At 35.4% G+C, this 24,588-nt stretch overlaps 2 protein-coding genes across 3 annotated transcripts; one reads left to right on the top strand and one right to left on the bottom strand.

Moving 5' to 3' along the window:
- Positions 1-4,981: 4,981 nt before the first annotated feature.
- On the bottom strand, positions 4,982-15,097 carry LOC121370259. 2 transcript variants are annotated; one of them, XM_041495385.1, is made up of 6 exons: positions 14,973-15,093; positions 13,486-13,647; positions 10,791-11,536; positions 9,199-9,422; positions 7,669-7,738; positions 4,982-6,943 (listed from the first exon to the last, which is right to left on the bottom strand). In XM_041495385.1, exons 2-6 carry the CDS (start codon positions 13,569-13,571, stop codon positions 5,727-5,729), a joined length of 2,343 nt encoding a protein of 780 aa, XP_041351319.1. In that variant the 5' UTR covers positions 13,572-13,647; positions 14,973-15,093; the 3' UTR covers positions 4,982-5,726. The 2 variants fall into 2 exon arrangements, with proteins under 2 accessions (XP_041351319.1, XP_041351320.1); XM_041495386.1 differs by lacking the exon at positions 13,486-13,647 and having other exon boundaries at positions 14,973-15,097.
- Positions 15,098-15,370: 273 nt separating this feature from the next.
- Positions 15,371-19,681, top strand: LOC121370260. The gene is made up of 2 exons (XM_041495387.1): positions 15,371-15,497; positions 16,952-19,681. The coding sequence occupies exons 1-2, from the start codon at positions 15,488-15,490 to the stop codon at positions 18,514-18,516; spliced, it is 1,575 nt and encodes a 524-aa protein (XP_041351321.1). The 5' UTR covers positions 15,371-15,487; the 3' UTR covers positions 18,517-19,681.
- The last annotated feature ends 4,907 nt before the right edge of the window (positions 19,682-24,588 follow it).

Here is a 24,588-nt window from a genome sequence, read left to right as displayed (position 1 = left end):
ATCAATGATTTAAAATATTTACTAGCCATAATTAAAAATTCACTAGCCATTGGATCAATGATTTAAAATATTTACTAGCCATAATTAAAAATTCACTGGCCATTGGATCAATGATTTAAAATATTTACTAGCCATGATTAAAAATTCACTGGCCATTGGATCAATGATTTAAAATATTTACTAGCCATGATTAAAAATTCACTAGCCATTGGATCAATGATTTAAAATATTTACTAGCCATGATTAAAAATTCACTAGCCATTGGATCAATGATTTAAAATATTTACTAGCCATGATTAAAAATTCACTAGCCATTGGATCAATGATTTAAAATATTTACTAGCCATGATTAAAAATTCACTAGCCCTACTTTAAGTAAATACAATTTTACTAACAGGAATAATTGAATAGGTCATCTAAAGAAGGAGACAAGTTTAAAATCCCTTAGATTTGAGGGGAGGAAGGGGCAGGGTATTCACATTTACAAAACAGATTTAAATGCAGCATTTGACCAAAACATATTCACTAGGCATGGCAATGATAGTTATTTACTAGCCCAACATTGAATATTACTAGCCATGGGAGTGGGGCTACTATAATCTAGAAGCCCTGTTTATAATAATTTTTATGCTTAGATCCAATTATGGTTCAAGCATGCTGTCCTGGTAACACACTTAGCTATCTTTGGTGTCAATCAAGGACAATGTGTTAGTGGTTGGTTGTTAATGGTTAGTGTGAGAGAAGTCAGTGTAATGTTCTTACACCTACCCATTGAGTTCTTAATCTTGCTCTGGGTGGGAACCCAGTACCTATCAGCCTTAAGTCTGGGGGCTTAGCCAATATACAACTATTTTTTTAACATAATTATTGTACAGTTTAATAAGTTTTTGACCAAATAAAACCTACTGCTGGTTAGTACTTAGTATGTAATCTCAAACTGTATTCTCTATAATTTCTACCTCTAATAATGAGCTGAAATCGAAACTGCTTGTGCTTTTATTGAATAAAATGATCATGTGAAAATTAACAAAACAATTTTCAAAATTTATTTTGAAACCATATATTTTTTACAATAATTATATCGACCTATTTACTTTTAAGAACAATAACTAAGATAGACATAATATAATCATGTTAAACATTGTGCATGTATTCAACATTCAGTATTGTTTACACAATTTGTAAAACATCACACATCACATCATTTTGAGAATTTATATACACGTGAATGCATTTATATTTATCTTTCTAGATTACTGTATTTTGTATTTGCTTTTTGGTCACTTGTAAAACAAAATTTATATAGCTCCTAATCATGTCTGACTCATGTTTTAGATTCAGTTTTATATGGTAAGACATATTGATTACACAAGTATATATTGTAATAATTAATTGGTTTCATTTAGATTATCACTTAAGTGTTCTCTACTCATCCATTGTAATACTCTTCTTTCTTTCGTATCTAATTAATATTAACGTTAGTATTACTTACTACTAATTATTTTATTAATATTTTGATAAAATTAACCTATATATTTTTTTATGAAATTGTTTTCACGAACATGCAGATCAAACAACTAGATTGTAAAAAAATATTGTGTGGCTTTATGAAATACTGTACTGTATTGGATGCAAACCCTATAGTGAAACGTTATACCATTATGCATTTTATTATTTTGTGATTTAGTAACAGTATATCGGACTACATGTATATAATACAGTTGCCATCTAGCTATTTCATTTGTACATCATCAATATTTGAACATAAGTCACAGAGTGTCATTGATATGTGATTAATAACAATAAAATATGTTATGCTCCATTAATTTATGCAACATTTCATTTCATGGATCTGGCAATGTTGAGGTATAATATACCACACTTGTAATAATATCCGACTCAGCTTATGCCAGGGATATTTGGAAAAAACATGTCAAGTAAAGCAACTGCATTTATTATGTTTGATGAATGACATGTATTACTGTGGTGATGATGTATGAGACATCCAAACTGCATAGTTTCAATAATCATATGTTGCACAAATTCAAGATGTGCACAAATTACCGGTATTTATCATAACTTATATTTGGTTCCAAGCAAAAGTATGCTAAGAAAAAAATTACCATCTTACATACATGTATATATATATCCAATGAAGGGTATTTTTATTTGTATCCATCGACAGAAGAATTTTGATTAATTTTATTGATCAAACAAACCGATTATACATTGCTACTATAGTAGTGCTTTTAGAAGTTTGATGCCTGATTTTATGTGCTAATGTTTTTATGTTTTATATTGTACATAATGTAATTGGGTCCAGAATATATTTCATTTTTATAGACATTTATTTATATACGTGTATTTTAATTGTTTAGTAATATCCTTGTTTAGCCACGTTATGCTGTGATATGTAATTACTAAGTTTTTCTATTTTATTAAATTTAATAAAGGTATTTTGATGTGAAACATCTTTAGTAAGCTTCTCAAGTGTCTGTGATATATATTTCTTGCCAGTTTACACAATGAGATATGTGTCTGTATTTTAAATGTGAATAAAATAGACAACTGAATTTTGTTGGATATACCAAAATGATTGTGTAAAATTGTCCTTATTTCAAAGTAAAGTATTATTTAAAAAAATTATCATGGTCGATGACAGAACATTATGGTACTGTCATTTTTGGCTTCATAAAAATTAAATATTAGAGATTTTTGCTTTAATTTCACTTTCATGGTATGTAGCTGCCAAAAGTACCAAATGTCTGATGCCTATGATTAATAAATCAAAGTGCTCTATAGTGGTGTTGTTAAACAAAACAAACTTTAACTTTTTCTTCTCAGAGTACATCCTGATGAATACAGGACTAATGCCTTTTTTCTTTTCAGTTGCTCGTGTGAATTCACATTTTTTTATATGATGTGAAAATCCAAATGGAAGTGATGATTCTGTCTCCTAGGTTTTTATTCTGCTCTATTTCTCCTGTTAAAAGTTTTGTTTGTTTAACAACATCACTAGAGCAAACTGATTTATTGACAGGTAATTTTGACACTAAGTCTTAGATGAAAGTTAGTTTCTTTTGTTTAATGACACCACTAGAGCACAATAATTTATTAATCATCGGCTATTGGATGTCAAACATACATGTATGGTAATTTTGACATTTAGTCTTAGAGGGGAAACCCGCTACATGTTTTCATTAGTAGCAAGGGATCTTTTATATGCACCATCCCACTGATAGGAAAGCACATACCACAGCCGTTGATATACCAGTCACAGTGCACTGGCTGGAATGAGAAAAAAGCACAATGTACCCACCAGTGGGGTTCGATCCCAGACAGACCACACATCAGGTGAGCACTTTACCACTGGGCTATGTCCCGCACATTTCAATGAAACTCACTACATTTTTTAATGAAAAGGGATCTTTTATATGCACTTTCCCACAGACAAGACAACACAGCACACACCACATCCTTTGATATATGGTACAAATAGTGGGGCACTGGTTGGGATGGAAAAACCTCAATTCAAGCACCTCGGCTGAACAGTCTACCTACATGTAGTTGGATTCTGCCCCTTTCTCCTGTCAGCACAATTAAGATACATGTAATTTGTAGACAGGAAAAGTTAGTTTGTTTTGTCTAACAACACCACTAGAGCACGTAAATTTATTAATCATCAGCTATTGGACATCAAACATTTGGTAATTCTGACGGTCTTGGAGAGGAACCCCATAACATTTTTCCAGTAAAAGAAAGGGATCTTTTATATGTACTTTCCCAGACAGAACAACACAGCACATACCATGGCCTTTGATATATGGTACCAGCCATGGTGCACTGGTTGGAATCAGAAAATGGGTCCATTGAAATGGTTCGACCCTGCAATGCAAGAACCTCAAACAAGCACTCTACCAAATTAGCTCCAGCCCCTTTCTCCCTTCAGGACACGATACATGTAATTTGTGGAGAGGAGTGACTAAGACTATATTCCTTGTGTCTAAAAATAATGAAGGTCACTTGGTTTTGTAGACAAGTCATTCATCCCATTCTAATTATGATTTTAATATTTCAATAAGTATGTTTTTAAACTAGACACTATGAAGTGTACATACCATTAGAAAGGTTAATATTTCTATAATTGTTGCTTTAGGTAGACATTTTTAAGATTACCTCAAGCAACTTCGTTTGGTTTCATGGTTATGGTCGCAGGTTATGAAATTGGTTTCTAGGTCATGAAATGAAGGAAGGCAGGAAATGTTTTTATTTAACAACACATTTTATTGACAGTTATATGGCATCAGACATATGATTAAGGACCACACAGATATATATACAGAGGAAACCCACTGTTGCCACTTCTTGGACTACTCTTTTCGATTAGCAGCAAGGGATCTTTTATATGCACCATCCCACAGTCTTTGTTACACCAGTTGTGGAGCACTGGCTGGAATGAGAAATAACCCAATGGGGCCACCGTTGAGATTGATCCTAAACCGACTGCATGAAGTCAGCGCTTTACCACTGGGTTACGTCCGGCCCCAGGTCGTGAAATGAGGATATACAAATATTGCAGTTTTGAAAACCCTCACTGTACAGGCATAAATCCAAGGGGTAAGGGAGGGCACTCCACCTCAAACTACAGTCTTTTAAATAGGAGACATGATGTTCATCATGTTTGGCTGTGTGTTTCTGGAGAAGATGCCATGACATTTTATATAATGCATGTTAGTGTACTCTGGAACAACGTAGGTGCCCTTTTTCAGTTGCACGAACTCTCTACTTGTACATGGAGATAAATCCAGTGTCCTCCCCTCTAGCCAGAGGTTAAACAAGGGCACAGAACAAGACTGAATGATTTTATCTGTGTTTCAGTATTAAAAATATATCCAACTCATCAATGCCTTGATATATGAAGATGTGTTTTTAAACTGATGGTATTGCATTAAACAATTTTGATAAGACATAAACACAGATGAATATAAAACTATTTTTATTCTTCAATATAAAAAACGGTAACATTTAGTAGAAATATATTTTTGGAAGGTAAAAATTCCCATATACAGTATACATAATCCCCATTACTTTAACATAAATTTTTTATATATAAAGTTAATTTAGTAAACCTTTGAAAAACACTAATTAAGCAAACATATTTCATTTTTATACATACGTATCATGTCTAATAAAACCAGATTAACAACAAAATCTGCCCTATGAACAGTCATGAAGATTATTATTAAGTAATACATGTTGAAAAAATTTCATTTCGGAGATATGTGGTTCTAATTTTTTAACACATTTTGCACCTGCTTTAAAAAACATAAGTGCTCTATATTAAGGTATACAAATTATGCGCTGCTACAATCTCAAGCAAAACCCATTGGTAAATTACATGTAATACCTTTGAAGCAGACCCACCAAAGGTCTTTTACCGCCTTGCTTCAAATGTATTTTATTTATACCAATGTTTTTTTGCATATTTACACGAGAATGTACACCACTGAGCTCACTTAAAACGAGAAAAGGAATATGTTTAAACAATGGCTATTTGGTATCTAACAAATGGCTATTTGGACACTTATTTCAGAGAGAGAGAAAGAGAGAGAAAGGAGAGAGAGGAGAGAAGGAGAGAAGGAGAGAGAGAGAGAGAGACCCAGTTGCCTCTACTTAGGCTACTCCAATAAGAAAGCAGCAAGAGATCATTTATATGTATTTTCCTGCTACGACCTTAACAAAAACTGTGATACGAGAGGAAGGTGATCAGACGGCATCATCTGATTGGGCATTGTGCCCAGTTTATTTATCTCCCTGCTCGACATCAATCCGTATCGTGCGAGAAGCACCAGCTTTCCTTCCTGCACAGTTTCCGGTCTCCATCTTCCCCGATCCTTACACCTGATCTTCTTGTGCACGTTATAGAATATATAGTCCACCGTACAGGCTGCCCTACGATGTTGAGTGGTCACCTCAGGAACACGGCATTTCAGACGCTCAATGTAATGGTTGTAGGAAGACACAAAGTTGAAGGAATGTCTGATCTGACCAGATGCAGGTGTTCCCTGACTCTGTTGTCCAAGATGATCAGACCCAAGATGACCAGACCCAAGTTGACCCCACCCAAGTTGACCTGACCCAAGATGACCCGACCCTAGAAGACCTGATCCAAGATGACCAGACCCAATATTCTTGTTACTGTGTTCACTACTCTTATTATGGACTTCGGAATTTGGTGCAGTGTGGTGATGTGATGTCCATTTGTTTTTGTACTCAGCTGCATGTTTTGAAATATCAGCAATAGAACCTGTAGATATTTCACCAACGTCTGGAGATTTTCTCCAAGCTGAAACGTTTGCATTATTACCATCAGTGCTATCACCCTTCTCTCCACTCACCCGCTCATCCATTCTTTCCTTCACAGCCATGTATTGGCAGTGATCACTAATATTCAACTTTTCACACATATTACGACTAATGTAATTATCTTTTCCGTATGCACCTTCCTTCTGACCCGACAGTTCATTACAGCTTAGTCCCTCGAAGCGCAGATAACCCTGATAGATCATCTTATAGAGGTGACTATATGGTTCCAGGTTAAAATCGCCGCAGAGAACTACGGGCGTGTATGTCCCATCCGATGACCTCGCACATCTGTCGAGTTCGGCCAGTAACACCATGAGTTGTCCCATTTTGACGTCGCCTCTCCGCGGGTTGAATAGGAGATGGGTGGTTGCGACGCATATCTTCTTGACACTTCCCATGTAAAACCTGGATCTTGGTCTCAGTTCTAGTATCACAGCAATGTTGTCTCTGTCCAGGAGACCCCCGCGTTTGAACTCCACGTTGTGCGACTTGATCAAGCTGAACTTGTGTCGTTTGAAGAAAATTGCACAGCCATCGCATTTGTCTCCGGTTCTCTTGAGGTACACACCATCGTAACCTGCAAACAAAAAACACTTCTTTGTACATTACTAATTTTACTACAGTTCTCTAATTCATAAATATATTTATCATCCACATAGTTCAAGATATTCAGGGAAATATAACCAGTAAGACCCACATGTGTCATAATGATTTTACGTGCACAACAAATGATGTAATTTTGTGAAGCGACGTCATAACTTCCCCAGTGTAAATTTCATTTTGTCATCTCTTTTTAGTTACGTTGAAAAGTTCTGACATGGTCCTAGCTTGTTATTCATGAAAATAATATTTTGGATAATAACGAAATTATTACACTCACGTGTAAATCGTACTGATTTAAGAAACTCATGTCAGGATTCATGTATTACCCTCGCTCTCGCTCGATTAATACAATAATCTTGATACTTGTTTCGAAAAATCAGTATACGCTCATATAATAATCTCTCTAAATATGTTTTGTATCTTTATCAGGACATAAAAGGTTATTTATATATACAGTACTAAAATTAATGATTTAAAGAATATATTTATTGAAAATGTATTCTGAAATACTCGAGTTGAGAAGGGTTTATATCATGTGACTAATATTTTTGGTCAATGACCGGAAATATAGAAATTTATCTTGTATCAGATCTCACCAATTTATGTGGTGATTGCAGGATAAATGATAATTGTGACACCTGAACATTCAAAAGATTGAGCAAAACAAAGGTTCTTTTACCTGTCTGTGCACATTCTTACCCTGATTTTGCAATTCGGGATTAATAAAGTTTGAGTAATGATCGCTTTGGACCTCCTGTAGACAGACCACCTGTGATGTAAAGGAAAAGAAATTCACAAGATTAAATAGGGCAACGGCCCCAGTATTCGACCACTTAAGAAAGAAAGAATTATAACATGTGCGTTTATTGGCATTTGCTAATATTTGTTTTTGTACGTATATACTTATTGGCAATCCTATTCATGAAATAGACCCGAGTTTTGGTCATGCAGTATACATCGACTAGAGTAGGTTTGAGTGCCGCAATGATTTGAATGAACAGTAAGCAGTATTCGACCAGATGACCCAGTATTCGACCACTTTCTATTTAACTAATAAAACTTTATTTTATAGTAAATGCAACATATATCAAACAACTAAATCCAAAAAATGTTGATTTTAACAACTGTAACACATATTTATGCATTTACGCACGCACGCACATGCTTGTATACACATTCACACACGCACACATACTTTCTGATAAACAGTCTCTTTGGTCCTATCACAATTTACAGATATGATATTAGACTGAAAATAAAAGAAAACATAATTTTGTAAGTCCTGACAAACAGCACCAAAATACATAAAAGTAGTACATTTGTGGTTCTTGGGAGTTTATTTTGGGAATGTATCCTCAAGCTTTTTTATTGGTTTAATACTGGGGCAACCTTCTCTATCATATGTCATAATTTGATCACGTGGTCACGTGATCGAAATTATAATGACTGAGGTCACATTGCATTGTCAGCTCTGTTTGATCACAAATAAAATTATTAAAGACATTTTTAAAGATTTCAAATGGATTAAAAGTATTGCAAATGTTCACGGAATGTTGGATGGTGTAATAGCATGCAATAAAAATGGCCGACGTTCATATTATCACTGTAGCTGATGGATATATACTTACGTTCATTCACATAGTTATCGTCTGCTATTGCGTTTCCGGAAGAAAGAATGTTCACCCTGTCGCGTATGTTCAAAATACTTTGTATTCAGTTTAAGCGAGTATGGTAATTAATTAAATACACTGGTCGAATATTGAGGTCACTGCCCTATACATGTTACATCATGTAGAGCCTGTATCATTTTTTATTTTATTGATAATTATGTTAAAACATTTTTCTTACAGTGATCTCCTGTGATAAAAACAAAATGTTTGCTGATAACTCAACACATTGGTGTCTAACATCCAGGAGCATGTACTCATATGTTGTTGGTCGAGAGATTGAGATCAGGAAATTATAAGATCAAACGAAAGGGAGAGGGAGGGAGAGGGAGAGGGAGAGGGAGAGGGGGAGGGGGAGGGGGAGAGGGAGAGAGAGAGAGAGAGAGAGAGAGAGAGAGAGAGAGAGAGAGAGAGAGAGAGAGAGAGAGAGAGAAACTGATTGACAGAGACAACCACATACATAACCAAACAGCATTCATGGAATTTGAATGACAGAAGCTGACAGGTGAATCTCCTTCCAAACCCACAGAGCACATAAAATTAATTATAAAATATATTTTACATCTGAATGATGAAATGCAATTTCCTGCAGTAGTCTGTGGCTGCGGTAGTTCCAGGTTAAGGCCTCGTCTCCATGGTCTTCGTACAAATAGCTGTGCTCCTCCAGAAGATTCTGGGCTAGGATGTTGTAGGACATCACCGATATCTCTGAACCTTGCTTCGCTCTCGAACGGTGCTGCCTTCCATAGTCCGTGTACTCCCACTGGCGTGGATGCCCTATAACACCTACACGAAAACCAGATGAAAAGAGAAAACAAAACAAAAATCAAACCTCTGGACATGTTTACATATACCTTTTATGAGTTAATAAAAAAAAGAGAAAAAAAAAAGAAGAAATTAAAAGTAACCCATTTCATTTTATTTAACCTGTTATAACTTTGTGTATAATGTCCTAATTTTGGGGGTTTTTTTTAATAGGCAACACAAAAGTGGACTTGTGTAAGTCCCAGTTGAACGAAACTAACATTCCTCCAATGGTAATATTGGTATGTTTGGTTAAGCCACATGGTTTGTGTTTATAAATGTTCAATGCCTAGATTGAAGGGTTTAATTAAGATATACCCCCAATCTGATTCAAATTAGCTCTACTGGGTCTAGCCAGTAGATCTAACAGCACTGCATGGACTCCCATGTCCAGGTGACATTTCATCTATAAATAACAATTTAAATATCGACCAATTACACTTCGCCTTTTATAGCATTATTCGGGAGCATACAAATTCTAAAAATATTGGGGGAGACTATTTATGCAATAGGCGAACTTGTTGGTCTATTTCAACATTGAAAAATGGTGAAAAGTGCAGTAATAAACTTTGGATTGTATACTAGTATAAACAGATTTTATGGCTATACGATCACGGTTTATTTTTTCGTCTTGAAACAAATTTTATATAAAATTTTATATTGCAATTACTTTCCGGCATACTTTGCAATTCACCCAAATTATTTCGTATACCCTCAGCATAATACCGAATGTTTTCAAATTCTTTTCAAATCACTGGCATGATTTTGCAAGTAAGGTTTTGATTGGTCGAATGAAAGGTCAACGGACATGAGCTCCAACGGGCTGCTGTTAGATCCACATGTAATAGTGGAGCTAATTTTAATTAGATTGATATACCCCTTACAAACAACCTGCAGAATTTGTGCAAGTCTTTAATGTGGACTTTAAGGGCCGAATTTACAAATTCTGTTGGTCTTACTCGCATGTAACTACATACATTTACAATGCTTAAACACCTGCATTTAAGAAAAACAGGCTTCATAAATTTAGCCCCAAGTTTTTAATTAGTGGGATTTAACTCAGTTGGCAGAGTGCATGTCTGAGGCGATGGGAGTCATAGGACTCATTGGTTTTGTACCTATCCCAACCAATGTCCCATGACTGGTATATCAAAGGCTGTGGTATATGCTGTCCTGTCAAAATAACCGAATGTTTGACATCCAATAGAAGATGATTAATTAATCAATGTGCTCTAGTGGTGTTATAACTTTTAACTTTAAAAGTTTTTTTAAACTTTTATAAGCAAACGATTGGTACTTCAATTCATCATCAAGCTGACATTGCAGAGAACTAAAGAAGGAATTAGTTACCAGCACTAATGGAGGTCATCTCTTTGACAGCTGGCCCAGCTGAAGGTGCTGCTGTCCCAGGTTGCCTGGACACAGAATTAGCTTTAGAACCCACTGACTGACTCTGCTGGTGCAATGTTTGGTGCAATACTGCTGTCGAAGTTGTCCTGCACACATATCCAAAAGGATGATACTGCGGAGGAACCCCAAACATGTTGTGATACTGTGACGCAGCCTGAAACATGGCCGCCACATTGGGAACCATGTTTGACATATATGGAGTACTGGTACGCAGAAATGTTACTCCCTTAGTAGGAGAAAACCTGGAGAACAGATTGACAGTGTCCACTGGTATCACTGATGAGGAATCAGTTCCCAATACACGTAGATGGTCAGATGACGAAGATACAGAATGATCAGCTACATTAGTATTGTTAACAGTTTTATCGTCATTATGGTCATCATTGCTTAAAAGTATGCTTGCTGCTGACCGACAGGCATGCTTGGATAATGGTATTCCTAAATTATCTGTTAGTGGTATTGAATTCAAACCGCAGTTGTCTTCTTTCTGCGACTCTTGTTCTTCGTATTTTCTCTTTTTCTTGTATCTTTTGTCATGTTTACTTTCTTTTTCTGTGTGGGCGTTCTTGCTGTCTTCCACAGGTGTGTATCGTTTCTTAGTTCCAGCATCCATTGCAACAAACTGTAGTTGTTGCAACACCAAATGCCTTTTCAAAAGGTAAATAAACCTTGATCTGAAGAGACACCTAAAATAAGAGCAACAAAATTATAATTTAAAACAACAACATGCTAAAATATTACGTTACTTTTTTTTTTTAATTAAAAAACCCCACACCAGTATTATTAAAAAATAACATGCTGAAATATTATGTAAAAAAAAAATTAATTAAAAAAAAAAGTACTAGCATTATTAAAAAATACTTTACATGTCATTTTTTTTTTACATGTCAATTTCCAATGCTACATATATCAATAAACTCCTTTCTATTTTAGATTCTTTGCAATCTCTTTAAAGGGAGGGTAAACTCAAATAAGAGCCTTATGTGTTGGAAAGATGCATACCCGGACCACCAACACATACTGACACTTTAACAAATGAAAAATGGGTAATTTTAGAGTTAATAAAAAAACAATGACTATTCCTGCTAACTGGGGGCAGCCATTTTGTTTAGTTTTTGTGACATCCGGTGGTATAGCTTGGGGCAAAGTGACGTCAGCTCCGTCCAACTCCTCTAAGCACAGTGTAAACAAATGCTCTAATTTACGACAAGGCGCTTCGCTTTCATCAACCTGACTTGTAAAACAACATAAATGACTTGATAGTATAATAAACTATTTAACTAAATATATTTCAATTTGCATCAATAGAACGAAATGGAGTTATAGTATTTTGCTCTGTAAAAAAATCCAAAGAAACTTTTTTTAATTATTAGGCCTGTTGGTAGGGTACGTTTGAGCAAAAACGACCACTCACTCACCAAGTGATAATTTTCTTTTCTTTGGGACTATGTAATTGGTCAGTTTTGTGATTTTAGATGTGAAAGTCTACTTAATAAAGGGATTAACAGAATTACTTACAGTAATAAAGCAGGAAGGCTGATAATGCCAATTACGATTTGAGGGGTGTCCGCACGCGGCTATCAAACAATACCTTGTGATCTTAATAAAAGAGGCACGTCTTTTTAGTGTGTCTAGACACAGTGTCTGGGGACCGTCTAAATATACACCTGCCAATCAGAAACCACAAGTACAGGCCACAGAAAGAAAAGACCAATTAACCAAGAAAACACTTTGATTATTATTTCAGTACGTGGGTTCATTTATGTACAAAACATAATACAGTTATTTCAACACTTTGACAATGGTGGTTTATTTTGTATTGAAAAATAATATATACTTGTCGGGTTACTGGGATGGATAATATTACAGAACATTGCTATGCATGCGCAAAAATCACGTATGTTTTGTTTCTTCAGTTCGAAGACTTAATTCCTGACGCGACACGTTAGGTATTACGTAACCACCAGCTCGCCAGTGGGCGTATTCACTGGGATGGTACAAAATGGCCACTCCATTATATATAACAGCCATCACATTTAACCGTTTTATTAATTAACTATACGATTATACTTGTTGATATTAAGCAATAATGTGCATTATATATCGTTGAATATGCATACCAGGCCAAATGCCTTAATTGTCCCTTCCTTTAACTGGATTATAAATAGCAATTTTTTTTTACAATTATGCACATGAATATACATGTAGCTTACAGAATAAATTTGCTATTTCCAAAGGATTACCTTTTTTCTTTTTATATCAACAGTCAACCCAAACAAATTATTGCAGATAGTAAGAGTAAGAGTTACCTTTCTTATTAATAGAATTATATTTTCTGTTAAATAAATGACTGATAAAAACACACTCGCACGCAATATATTTGATTCACTGTACTTCTAAACAGACACAGATCTCACTTTCCTCATAAAGAGGGAAACAACATAAATTTTGTGTCGTTCTCCATGTCAAAGGGTTAATTATTAAAAAAAATATATACATGTATGTATATATATATATTGCTTCAGTTATGATTGTGTAATATCAAAGAATCATCACACCTTAAAAATTAACATTTTTTATTATTGCCTTGCTAATTAGAGTGCGGTGGGATGTAATCCAGTAGTAAAGTGCTTGCCTAATGTGCAGTCGGTCTAAGACTGAATCGATCCTGGATTTTCCAGGATGCGTACGGACTCTGTCGATTCCTGTCAGTGGGCCCATTGGGCCATTTCTTGGTCCAGCCAGTGCACCACAACTGGCATATCAAAGGCCATGGTACTGGTATGTGCTATCCTGCCTGAAATGGTGCATATAAAAGATCCATTAATTTGATACCTGTTACCATGTAATTGATGGGAAAATGAAGCGAGTTTCTTCCCTAAGACTATTCATCAAAATTACCAAATGTTTGACATCCAATAGCCAATAATTAATAAATCAATATGCCCTAGTGGTGTCGTTGGAAGGACTTTCCTTTAGCATTGTCACTAACCCTAATCATAACTATTTATGATAAGTATCGTCAACGTCCCTAACTGCGTTATGCTTCAAATTCTGTTCACTTTGTTTTCTTGTGCATGGTTCGCGCAATCAACATCAGATTTGTTGTCATAAACAATAAAGTTCAGAAAAGTAAGTATCTAAATACAAAACTTTACAAATCCCTAAAACCATTAATTTTACTAAGCCGTTTTTGTTTATTCCTTAAAATTACCAATATCTGGTCCACATGACCCGTAGAAATTGACTTATAATGGAGAAAGATTAATTAACATTTGGTGTGTGTCACAATGTGACCTCACACGTGCCAGATCAACAAGGCCAAAGCATTTAATTTTTATGATTTTTAAGACCCCTGTTGTTAGAATTTGTTTTCTATTATTACATTCGAGTTGCAAAAGGTATGCTACATTTTTGTGCCTCTGTTAAAGTGAATAGTATTCATAATCCATTCGTAACAATTGTAAATAATTCTGAGTGTATAAATTGTGTTAATTATGAATCAATTCATTAAATTTTTTTATATTTTACAAACTATTCACTGGTATAAACCTATCAGTATTGACATGAAATGTTAGCGATGTGTGTTGATAAAACGCGTACCGGACCAGAACGCTTGACAAATTGAATTTTTCCTTTTAAAAAAATATTAAACTAAGTGTTCGTCAACTGTGCATCGTTAAGAAACATATTTTTTTTCATGTAGTGGCCTTAAAAATGGAAAATGAAGAACCGCACATGCGTGTTACGATACTTGTTGCAAACGCATGCGCCTGAATGCAGTTAGAAACGTCGCACTCTTTCTTGTTTACTGTAGGGTGATTCACTTTTGTTTACTAGAATGGATTTGTTTTACATCAACATTGTTGATTTTTTAAATGTTAATTGATTGCAATCTATTTTGTTTCACGTATCATAGCTGAAAAATGTAGAATAATATTTCCGTAAATATCGTATTCGTGTTTTTGTCGTTAGGTGAACGCAGTTTGAGACGTTGGTGGTATTTATAATCATAATAAATTAAATAATGCTCTTTTAACTTTAAGTCTTTATACCTGACAGTGCCAAAGGAAACTCCTACCAAAAATACTCAAAGTAATAGGTCAGCAATAAAAATGTTACCATTTCATCAATACGTAAATCACAGCCCCCAAAATTAACGTCACTGCATGCAATTCTAAACATAGGAATTTATTTATAACGCAAATAATGAAGGTTACATATTGTTGAAACGTTACAACCGGAAATCCAAGAAGAGTTATCTTTTATTAGTCAATTCCGTCAATTCGTATTTTCCACCCGTAGAACTTGTTAATATATTTTATAGATCTGTGTGGTATATCTGTTTCGTTGGAAGGACGACATAGACATATAGGATAGCACTGTGCTGGACGTCTGTAATAATTTACGCTGAACATTTGTACGGTGTAATGAATTTTATTTGAACCCCATGAGATTTTTGCGGTTGTCTTCATAATAGGTGGAATTTACAAAACAAAAGACAAATGCCTTTACAACGTCAGCTATTTCCGGTGTGGTATCTTATGTCAATTATTTTTTCGTGTAAACATAATATTTGACAAAATAATTAGATTTAAAGTAAAATATTGACATTAAGTGTGATCACACGAAACATAATGGCGAGTTGTGAGTATCTGTAAACCAGTAATTGTTAGAATTTTTTTGTTTGTAAACAGCAGTCATTTCTTATTTGGACATGATGGTGAACATCATGATGAAATGAATCATTGATGGAGTGACGGTTTCAGCTGTTATGACACTTATGTACAGTGGTGGTGGTCAGTAGCAGCTCAGTTCGAATCAGTGAATGGAATGCCTAACATATGTCTCCCAGTGAAGTTATAGTTCACCCATGGAAAAACATCTGAGATTATGCAATATTATTGTGCATAATCATGATGATGTGTTTCTGTGCAGCTCTTTAGAAAATTGTTTCTGCAAAATATAATGCAGCTTGAGATGTATTCTGTTTATATGTAAGAATACAACTACAGTGCAATCAATATATCAGTGTTCTTGCTGGGTGAAAATTAAAGGAGGGCAGATGTGCGACCCCTTCTCTTCCAGAAAAAAAGGAAAGCTTGGTTAAACCATATATATCATTGTGTGTTGGTTGACTTTGTGGAAATACCAGTAAAATATCCAGCCCAGGGTTCACATGCATCCTGGAAAGTACTTAAATTTTATTTTCATCCTGGAAAGTGCTTAATAGGTATAATTCTGGTAAATTTTGTATTTGAAACACGATGTCACCAATAAGTTTAAAATAATTATTAATGAACCCTGTAACCATTACCCCTCTATTGTTAGGTTTAGGGTGAGGTTCCCTCTTTATACATGTATCAGTATAATGGGGGGGGGGGGGGTAACAGGTGGATATCTTTCTGAAAGATCTACCCCTCAGTATCTGGTACAAAAAGTTTGTACAATGTATTTAAGCTGACTCATCTTTTATGTATTATTACAGGGCTAGCTCTTGCCGAGCATAAAATGTTGACAAATTGTCTATTAAACCTTTTTTTTTTTTTTGAAATAAACATTTTTTTTTTTTGAAATGTCAATTATTATATGAAATGTTTTCGCCAGATTAAAATAAAATTTGCCAACTACTTTTAAAAATTGCAATTGGTGAGTGCCAGAGCTAACCCTGGATTAGATGAACCGGAGATATTGTCACTTTGACATTCACATGAAAATAAAGAGGGGGTCGCAAGTGCAGTTCGGAACTCCAAAATAGTCTATTGGCAATGCTGTACTGTTTTTTATTGTGTATTTGTCATAATTCTGAACCGTTTGTTTGAATGGTTTGGAATTCTGACATGTCTGATGGAGAGTCATGGATTCAATGCAAATAATAGTAATTTTAAAAACCCTTTAAAAAACCCAATTAAGGCGGAAAAAGACAGATCGCCTGTTGGACTGGTAGTTGCATTTTTTAACTCATCCATCAGAATTTTTATTTGCATTTAGCGAGTGGGCGAGTACTTTCTGTAACCCTGTAAAAAATATTGTTTAAATTACCTGAACAGTTTGTTGCTAACAGTTATAAAATGTATTACACATCTGTATTTATTTTGCAGGTGACGACCCTGATTCCATTGAATATTTGGGGACCAACTCTAGTGTGGATAATGAGGGTTCTGATGGAGACAGGGGTAAAGGTACAGCCTCAGTGATGGGAGAATGTAAGAAAGAGAAGGTGTCAGACTGTTCCCAAGTAAGACACCGAATGCACCGATCAGCTGTTCGGCCCTTCTTCTGTTGTGGTAGTGAACTCTCGCTTATCAGCTTAGTTGATTCACTGGATGTCAATGAGTCCGCTGCATGCAGTAGTGCTCATTGTCGTGACCCTGTGAGGGAATCTGGCGAAAATGCATTTATGTTGAACAAAAAACTAATCTCCAAATCTTGTCATGGAACCGACGTTTTAAATTCTTGTACCAGCTGCCGTCGATCTAGTTTACCAACTCGACGGAAAAAGACAGAAAAGCTACAAGGAAGGTCTAAGAAAAAGTTTTGGAGTCTGAAATTGCGAGCTAAAGTTTCTCATGGATCAAGAATGGGTTCGTCACACAGTCACAGCCAATCCGAATCTCCACAGTGCCAAAGTGGCTGTGTGTGTGCGTTGTTACGAAGGAGAGACTCCGACAGTGTGGCACTTAGTACAGACAGTTTAGATCAGGTACAGACTGACTCGCGCAATCAGCTGGCTGCTTCCGTAATACCCAACGCATGTGTCGCAGCTCCATTGTTCAGAAGAGCTCCCTTGATAGACATGTCCGTAGCGACGCACTTCGATGAACTCTATCCCGCTGAGGACGTTGACGAACTGCGATTAGCGGAACGAGCGGAGGAAATCGAACACGGAATAGAACTCAATCGGGCTCCATTTGGAAGAAGGTGGATGAGACTCCTGGGTGCTAGGTCTGGGTCCCATTCTAGTCAGATTCTCGGAGGTAGTCACAGTTCACTCTCCGGATCCCTTTCATACCCAGCCCTGTCGACTCTCGACGCTGTCGGCAACAGTTTGTGTCACGGCAGTGTGGACAATAGTGGCGAGTCTCGCTACAGTGACTGCAGCAACCTGAAGATGGAGATCCCAAACAGCCGTGTTCCCTGTGTGATTCACACCCAGGTCGACTACGTCCACTGTCTGGTCCCCGATCTCAGGTGCATCACAAGCTGCAGCTTCTACTGGGGTATCATGGACCGGTACGAGGCAGAACGCCTGCTTGACAGCAAACCCGAAGGCACGTTTCTTCTCCGGGACAGTGCTCAGGAGGAGTTCCTGTTCTCGGTGAGCTTCCGTCGCTACAGCCGGTCTCTGCACGCCCGCATCGAGCAGTGGAACCACAAGTTTAGTTTCGATGCCCATGACCCCGCGGTCTACGCGTGCGACACAGTGTGTGGTCTGATAGAACACTACAAGGACCCGAACTGTTGCATGTTCTTCGAGCCGATGCTCACGTTACCGCTCAACAGGAAGGATCCGTTCTCGCTGCAGCACCTGAGTCGGTCGGAGATCTGCTGTCACATCAGCTATGACGAAATCAGCATGTTGCCACTGCCCAACTCACTGAAACAGTACTTGAAGTATTACCACTACAAGCAGAAAGTCCGAGTACGAAGACTGGATATCATTTGAAAGTTCTGAGTGTTGCACTGATTCTGTAGTGTCAGTAACAGTGATAACAGTGTTCATGTATGTAGTGTTTCAAGCGAACTGTATGAAATGCAGTACATGCACTCGCCAAAACTGACTGACAAAATTTGAAGCCAATATTATTTACAGTGTACCCATATCCGTCTTTCTGTTGCAGTCATACAAAGTCATGTACTGCCCTATTTCCAAATTATCCAATTGCTAGTCTTATACAAAATAACCCCAACATTTAATGTTTGGCTAAATAAATGTTTTGTTAAATTGGCCACTTTTTAATAATTTTCAAGGAAATACTCTTCTGGTACATGTATATATATCTGAAAATTACATAAAAGATTATTCTTTCCAGTGTGTGCTCTGGATTATAAATTAAATAATTATTTATTATATGTATATTCATGAGTCCGTGTTGGTTTGAACTACAAAATCTAATTTTAATGCAGTACTAAGTACTTGTAACTTTATTAATAATTTTGGGACCAAATAAATACTTTAATATAACACTCTAGGCTTACATGTGTTACATTGTAAATGTACACATACCTATATGTAATATAAACTTTTGAAAAAAAAGAAGAAAGTGAGTAGAAACCCTCGCATAAATTTAAAATTCTGTTTTAAAACTGAAATATTGAATATATATGTTTCACTTATTTATAAATCCATTTGGAATAGTCCATCCCTATTAATATTTTTATGACTACACACCATTGTTCACTATCAGGAGGGAAAATGCACCAGGTAGTAAAGGTTTTGCGACCAAAAATCATATCTCCATGTACATACGTGTATCTGTCTAGGAGCACAACCTGGGTGGACAAACTTGCAAAGTTGTTTGAAATTTGTAGCTCACTGTTAACTACAGTGTATGATACCCTTCAGCAATAATTGTGGAGATTTCACCACTTGCCCAAAATATTTCTTATAGATCCATTCACACATGTTCATAGGCCCTTATTTCACTGTTTTGTCTTACAGAGTATGGACAACATGGTGACAATACATTGTGATGTAGTGGCATGTACTGTGTACACGTAGAAAGAAAAAAGAAAGAAATATTTTATTTTTCGATACACTCAACACATTTTATTTACGGTTATATGGCATATGGTTAAGGACCACACAGGTATTGAAAGAGGAAACCCACTGTTGCCACTTCATGGGCTACTCTTTTTCAATTAGCAGCAAAAGATCTTTTATATGCACCATCCCACAGACAGGGTAGGATATACCAGTTGTGGTGCACTGGCTGGAACGAGAAATAGACCAATGGGCTCACCGACGGGGATCGATCCCAGACCGACCGCACATCGAGCGAGTGCTTTACCACTTGGCTACATTCCACCCCTGTATATACGTTACCTAGGTTCACAGAATTAGTTTATCATTTCATACTAAACATGACCTGGCCCACCATCATGTAGCCATGGGTTGAAACTGTGGCCCAAGTTACCCACCTGCCTAGAATGCTGGTCATTTGTACATGGTACTTCAGCATAAATCTCTATATGCACCTTTAAAATGCCCACTTGATTATTAAATTTAACCTGTTTAGTAAAATATTTGTAAATTATAAAAGTCTTTTGAAGAGATACATTTGTATTTAATGTTATAAATATGACTTTAAAAAAATTGCATGTGTTCATCTAAATTACATCCACCCATGTCTTTTTAAGATCATAAAGAAAGATATTTACATGCATTTCATTGTCTTTGAAATACTAAAAGTAATATAATATTTTAATTTGGTTCTGTACAGCCGATAAAATTTACCTTACATCAGATTGCACATTGTTCAAATGATTTCTTGCTTTTTGGAATTTATTTGTGTATTATTATTTTTTGCAGGTAAGCATGCAGTATTACAAACACTGTATTTAGTACAGTACCATTAAAAACATTTCTCCACATTGTTGAAGATGAATCTGACTTTTGATCATTAAAATATGGGATTGTGCCCCTCACCCTCTCTAAAAAATTCCATTAGCTACATCTCTAAGTCTTAGACAGTTTAAACCAGTTTACAGTATAGAAACTGAAGCTTAATTATCAGTCAAAGGACAGTCGTCCACAAATTCAAAATTTGCATAACCTGTAACAGGATTATACCAAAAAATACCTTTACGTAACAAACTTATTTTCACATAAATCACTTTCGATACAATTATCTGCCTATGCTTCGGCATGGTCTATTTTTACTGTTTAATATTGTAATATAGTAAATATATTGAAAATTATTTATGTCTAAACTTTTTCCAGTGTGGGATTTTTGTACAGTGTTAACTAAGTACTTTGGTTTCCAGAACCATTCTGTTCTTACAGACAAATAATAAAAGATTCATTGCTAGGACTGATTGTTTAGTATACACCAAAATTACTAATAGTACATTTAGTTTGTTCTGTTCGTGGATGGCCAATGGTTTCAAACAGGTCATTGAAATCTTGAAAAGTCAGGATTTGCAATAAATGTCATTTTTATGTCTGGGAAGTTGAGGAATTTTGTGTTTGGTTATGGAATTTAAAAATTTGTTTTATAATTTATTCCATTTTTTTTAAACAGCACTAGAAGAGATTGGTTCTTTGCCTCATAACATTGTGACATACATGTATGTCCAGGGATATGATTTTAAATTTATTTTTTTAAGCTTTTACTCCATTTCAACTGTTTTGGGGGTATAAATTAGCTTGAAATTGACTGAATTTCTGGAAAATGACTTATTTAAGTGTGGTATAAGTTTTCTGCTTTAAACAAAGTGGGTGTCACATCTTCAAATATTCCTTTAAGTCGGAACACCTCAGCACATTGTTTAATCAGTAGCTATTGTGTACTTCACATATATACATGTACGGTAGGCATATGGTACCCGGTAATCATAAAACTGAGTCTAAAGATTGAGAATAACATGCTGCCATGTTGCTACCCATTATCTGATTAACAGAAAATGATCTAATTTTGTGGCATTTTGTTTTATGAAAAAAGCCCTTGTTTTCAATTCATACAGAATTTTACCAATTGCCAACATTACTTTTATTCTTTTTAAACTTCTATATTTGTATATTTATATTAAAATGAACTACATGAGTGTTTAATTGGTGCAAACGTGGTTTTAGGTGTGTTGATAGAACATATAGGCCCCTATGATATACATAAATGATGTATATAAAATCATTGTGCAATGTTGTTTTTGAATTCACTTATGTATATATTACATTTTCACTTTGGACAAATATTTTCAAATCATCCAGATTCACATACATGTAAGTGCATTTTGAACTTTCTTCTCAAATGTATATACTTCGGACATGTTTCCACATTGAAAGTGTGCTAGATGATCATAATGCAAGACTATACATCCCACATTTTCCATGCACAAGTTTTAGTTTCCACTTCAAAGACTGATCATGTTCTTATGTCACTATCACTTCTTCTTTTTAGTCCCCTTCTGGTCCAACTGGAGGAGGCTATAGATTTCATCTCCGTCCTTCTGTCTGTCCGTCCGTCTGTCTGTCCCACATATGTCTGGATGTTTTTTTTATAGAAGGCTATAAGATATTGATCTGAAATTTTGTGTATAGTTTTATCCTGTATTGTTACAGATCAAGATTGACTTTCATGGCGATTTACCCATTTTTGACATTTTTGACGGAGTTATGACCCTTTAACTTAGGCAATCTGAAAATTGGTTTTCCAGACTTTTTCCAGAAGGCCTTGATATATTAACCTGGAATTTTGTGTGTAGCTTTATCATGTACTGTTACAGATCAAGTTTGACTTTCATGGCTATTTACCTGTTTGTGACAGAGTATATATTTTGGCCCTTGAACTTGGGCAATGTGAATATTGGTTTTCTGGACTTCTTTTCTAGGCCTTGAGATATCATGTGAAGTTTAACTTTCAATGACAATTTACCCATTTTTAACAGTTATGGCCCTTGAACTTAGGAGATATGAAAAACAATTTCCAGACTTTTGTTTTGCAATACCTGAAAATATTGAGGTGAAATTTTTTATATAGCTTTATCATGTACTCCAGTGATCACTTTTATGGGTATTTACCCACTTTTCAGAGGTTTGGCCCTTAAATTTAGGAGATACGAAAAATTGTTGGCTCAGGTAGGGGACGTGTATTGCTTTAGCAGTACTCTCAAAATGCTTGTTTTCATTTAAAATTTGATGTTGATCTATTGTTTGAAAAAACAACATGCATAAAACTGAGACGTTTTTGTTAATGGATGTTGTTATTTTGCATGATGTGCACACAACACATGGTAGAGGGAAATGGCTTTTCATGTTTTCGAAAGGCTTTTGGTTTGCGTGCCACATATAATACGAGTAAATAAAATGATGCACAACTATTTGTCCAGGCCCCATGCTTATAAAACTTAGTCTAGACTTAGTCCAGACTTTAACGTAATGTTATTTGAATGGCATTGCCATGACATTAAAGTCTAGACTTTAAGGTTTATAAGCATGGGGCCTGGTGTCTGACCACTGTTAACATTTGATTAAATTCATGTGGGATCAAATGTTTTTGATATATTTGCGGAATGAAATCTGTAAGTTGAATTAATGTTTGGTTGAAGTGATTAAAGTTGTGTTTTTAATTTATCTAGTTACCTTAAATTAAACTCTTGACTCCTTTAATGAATGACATTAGTATTTGGCTTGGCTATTCAGTCAAGGTACATGTAATTTAGGATAAGGTTAACCTTTAGCTAAAGGTTCTCCGATTCGTTGGCAAAGCCATGGTTTCATATTGGGATCCACACTGTCTAGTTGTATTAGAGGATGACAGGCAAATGTAATTGGGGGGGGGGGGGGGGGGGGCTCTATGGCTAAGCCAGTGCTCTGATATTTTTTTAATGGATGACTTCCATTTTCAGTAGAAGTATTCACCAAGCAAAGCTTTCAACTGCTCACCTTTAGTACCATAACTCTTAGAATCGATCCCTGTTGGTTGGCCTATTGGGCTATTTGTCCTTCCAGCTGGTGCACCATGACTTGTATATCTGCAATCTTGTCTGTGGGATGGTGCATATACAAGATCCATTTGACATCCAACAGCAGATGATTAATACATTAAGTGTCTAGTGGTGTCATTAAACAAAACAAACTTTTATCTTTAGTACCATAATATTAACCCCATTGCATTTTATCATTATTCCTTTCAATGATGGCTTTTGTCTTTTGTATGTGTTGCACAAACAAGTCTTCAGCTGCACACACATCAGGCCTATGAATATGACCCTAATGTAAGGTTACGGTAATTTGTTTTTTGCTTTTAATTCTTGAATTCTTTCATGGATTGCTTTAATATTTGATGTACATTTAAGAATTCTTTGTTAACTGAGATATTCCTGTGCTCATAAATATGAAGAGCGACCAGAGCAAGATGGAGAAAATGGGTAATTTATAGAAGGGAACTTTGAAACCATTTAGCACATGCAATGTACATATTTGAATACTTCCCAAATAATTACAAACAAATATTAATACATTTTCTGGAAACTGCAAATAATGAAATTGGAGAAATTAATTCATATACATAATTATACAGTTTATATGTATAAATTGGTTTGATAAATGTATGATCTCATGATTATATTATAGTGCTTGATATTGTTTCACTGTTAATAATAGTAACTGGTGCACAATACTAATGTACAAATAGTGCAAACACTCATTGATAGATGTGATCACATAAAAAGGCATGACATTTTACTTCCACATCATTTATTGCTTCACAAACAGAGATAATGTGGTGTCGTGTACATGTAGTTGTGATAATGGGAGATAATTTTTGTCGTCACTAATAATAATTAAAAACAAATTGTTATGTTTAACCATAAATTCCTACAACTGAGGAGAAGAAAAGTAGTTGCAATAATCAGGGCTAGATTATGATAGCCCCACTCCCATGGCTAGTGATATTCAGTGTTGGGCTAGTAAATAACTACTATAACTAGACCGACGGCTAGTGGAAAAAAATAAACCTTTTCAAATAGTGCATTTAAATCTTATTTTGTAAATATGAATATCCCTCTTCCCATCCCT

Source organism: Gigantopelta aegis, chromosome 4, assembly GCF_016097555.1.
Source record: "Gigantopelta aegis isolate Gae_Host chromosome 4, Gae_host_genome, whole genome shotgun sequence".
NCBI classification, from domain to species: domain Eukaryota; kingdom Metazoa; phylum Mollusca; class Gastropoda; order Neomphalida; family Peltospiridae; genus Gigantopelta; species Gigantopelta aegis.
The sequence above is the reverse complement of the archived record's forward strand: the minus strand, read 5'-3'. Positions and strand labels throughout refer to the sequence as shown.

What these genes read in the sequence shown, in the direction of transcription:
- LOC121370259 (XM_041495385.1), bottom strand. Translation starts at nt 13,571, where the DNA reads ATGGGCCCACTGACAGGAATCGACAGAGTCCGTACGCATCCTGGAAAA. An exon ending in GATGACCTCCATTAGTGCTG is followed by an intron (nt 9,423 to 10,790) that starts GTAACTAATTCC and finishes GTTTTCGTGTAG; the next exon opens with GTGTTATAGGGCATCCACGC. An exon ending in TTGCATTTCATCATTCAGAT is followed by an intron (nt 7,739 to 9,198) that starts GTAAAATATATT and finishes TTTACATCACAG; the next exon opens with GTGGTCTGTCTACAGGAGGT.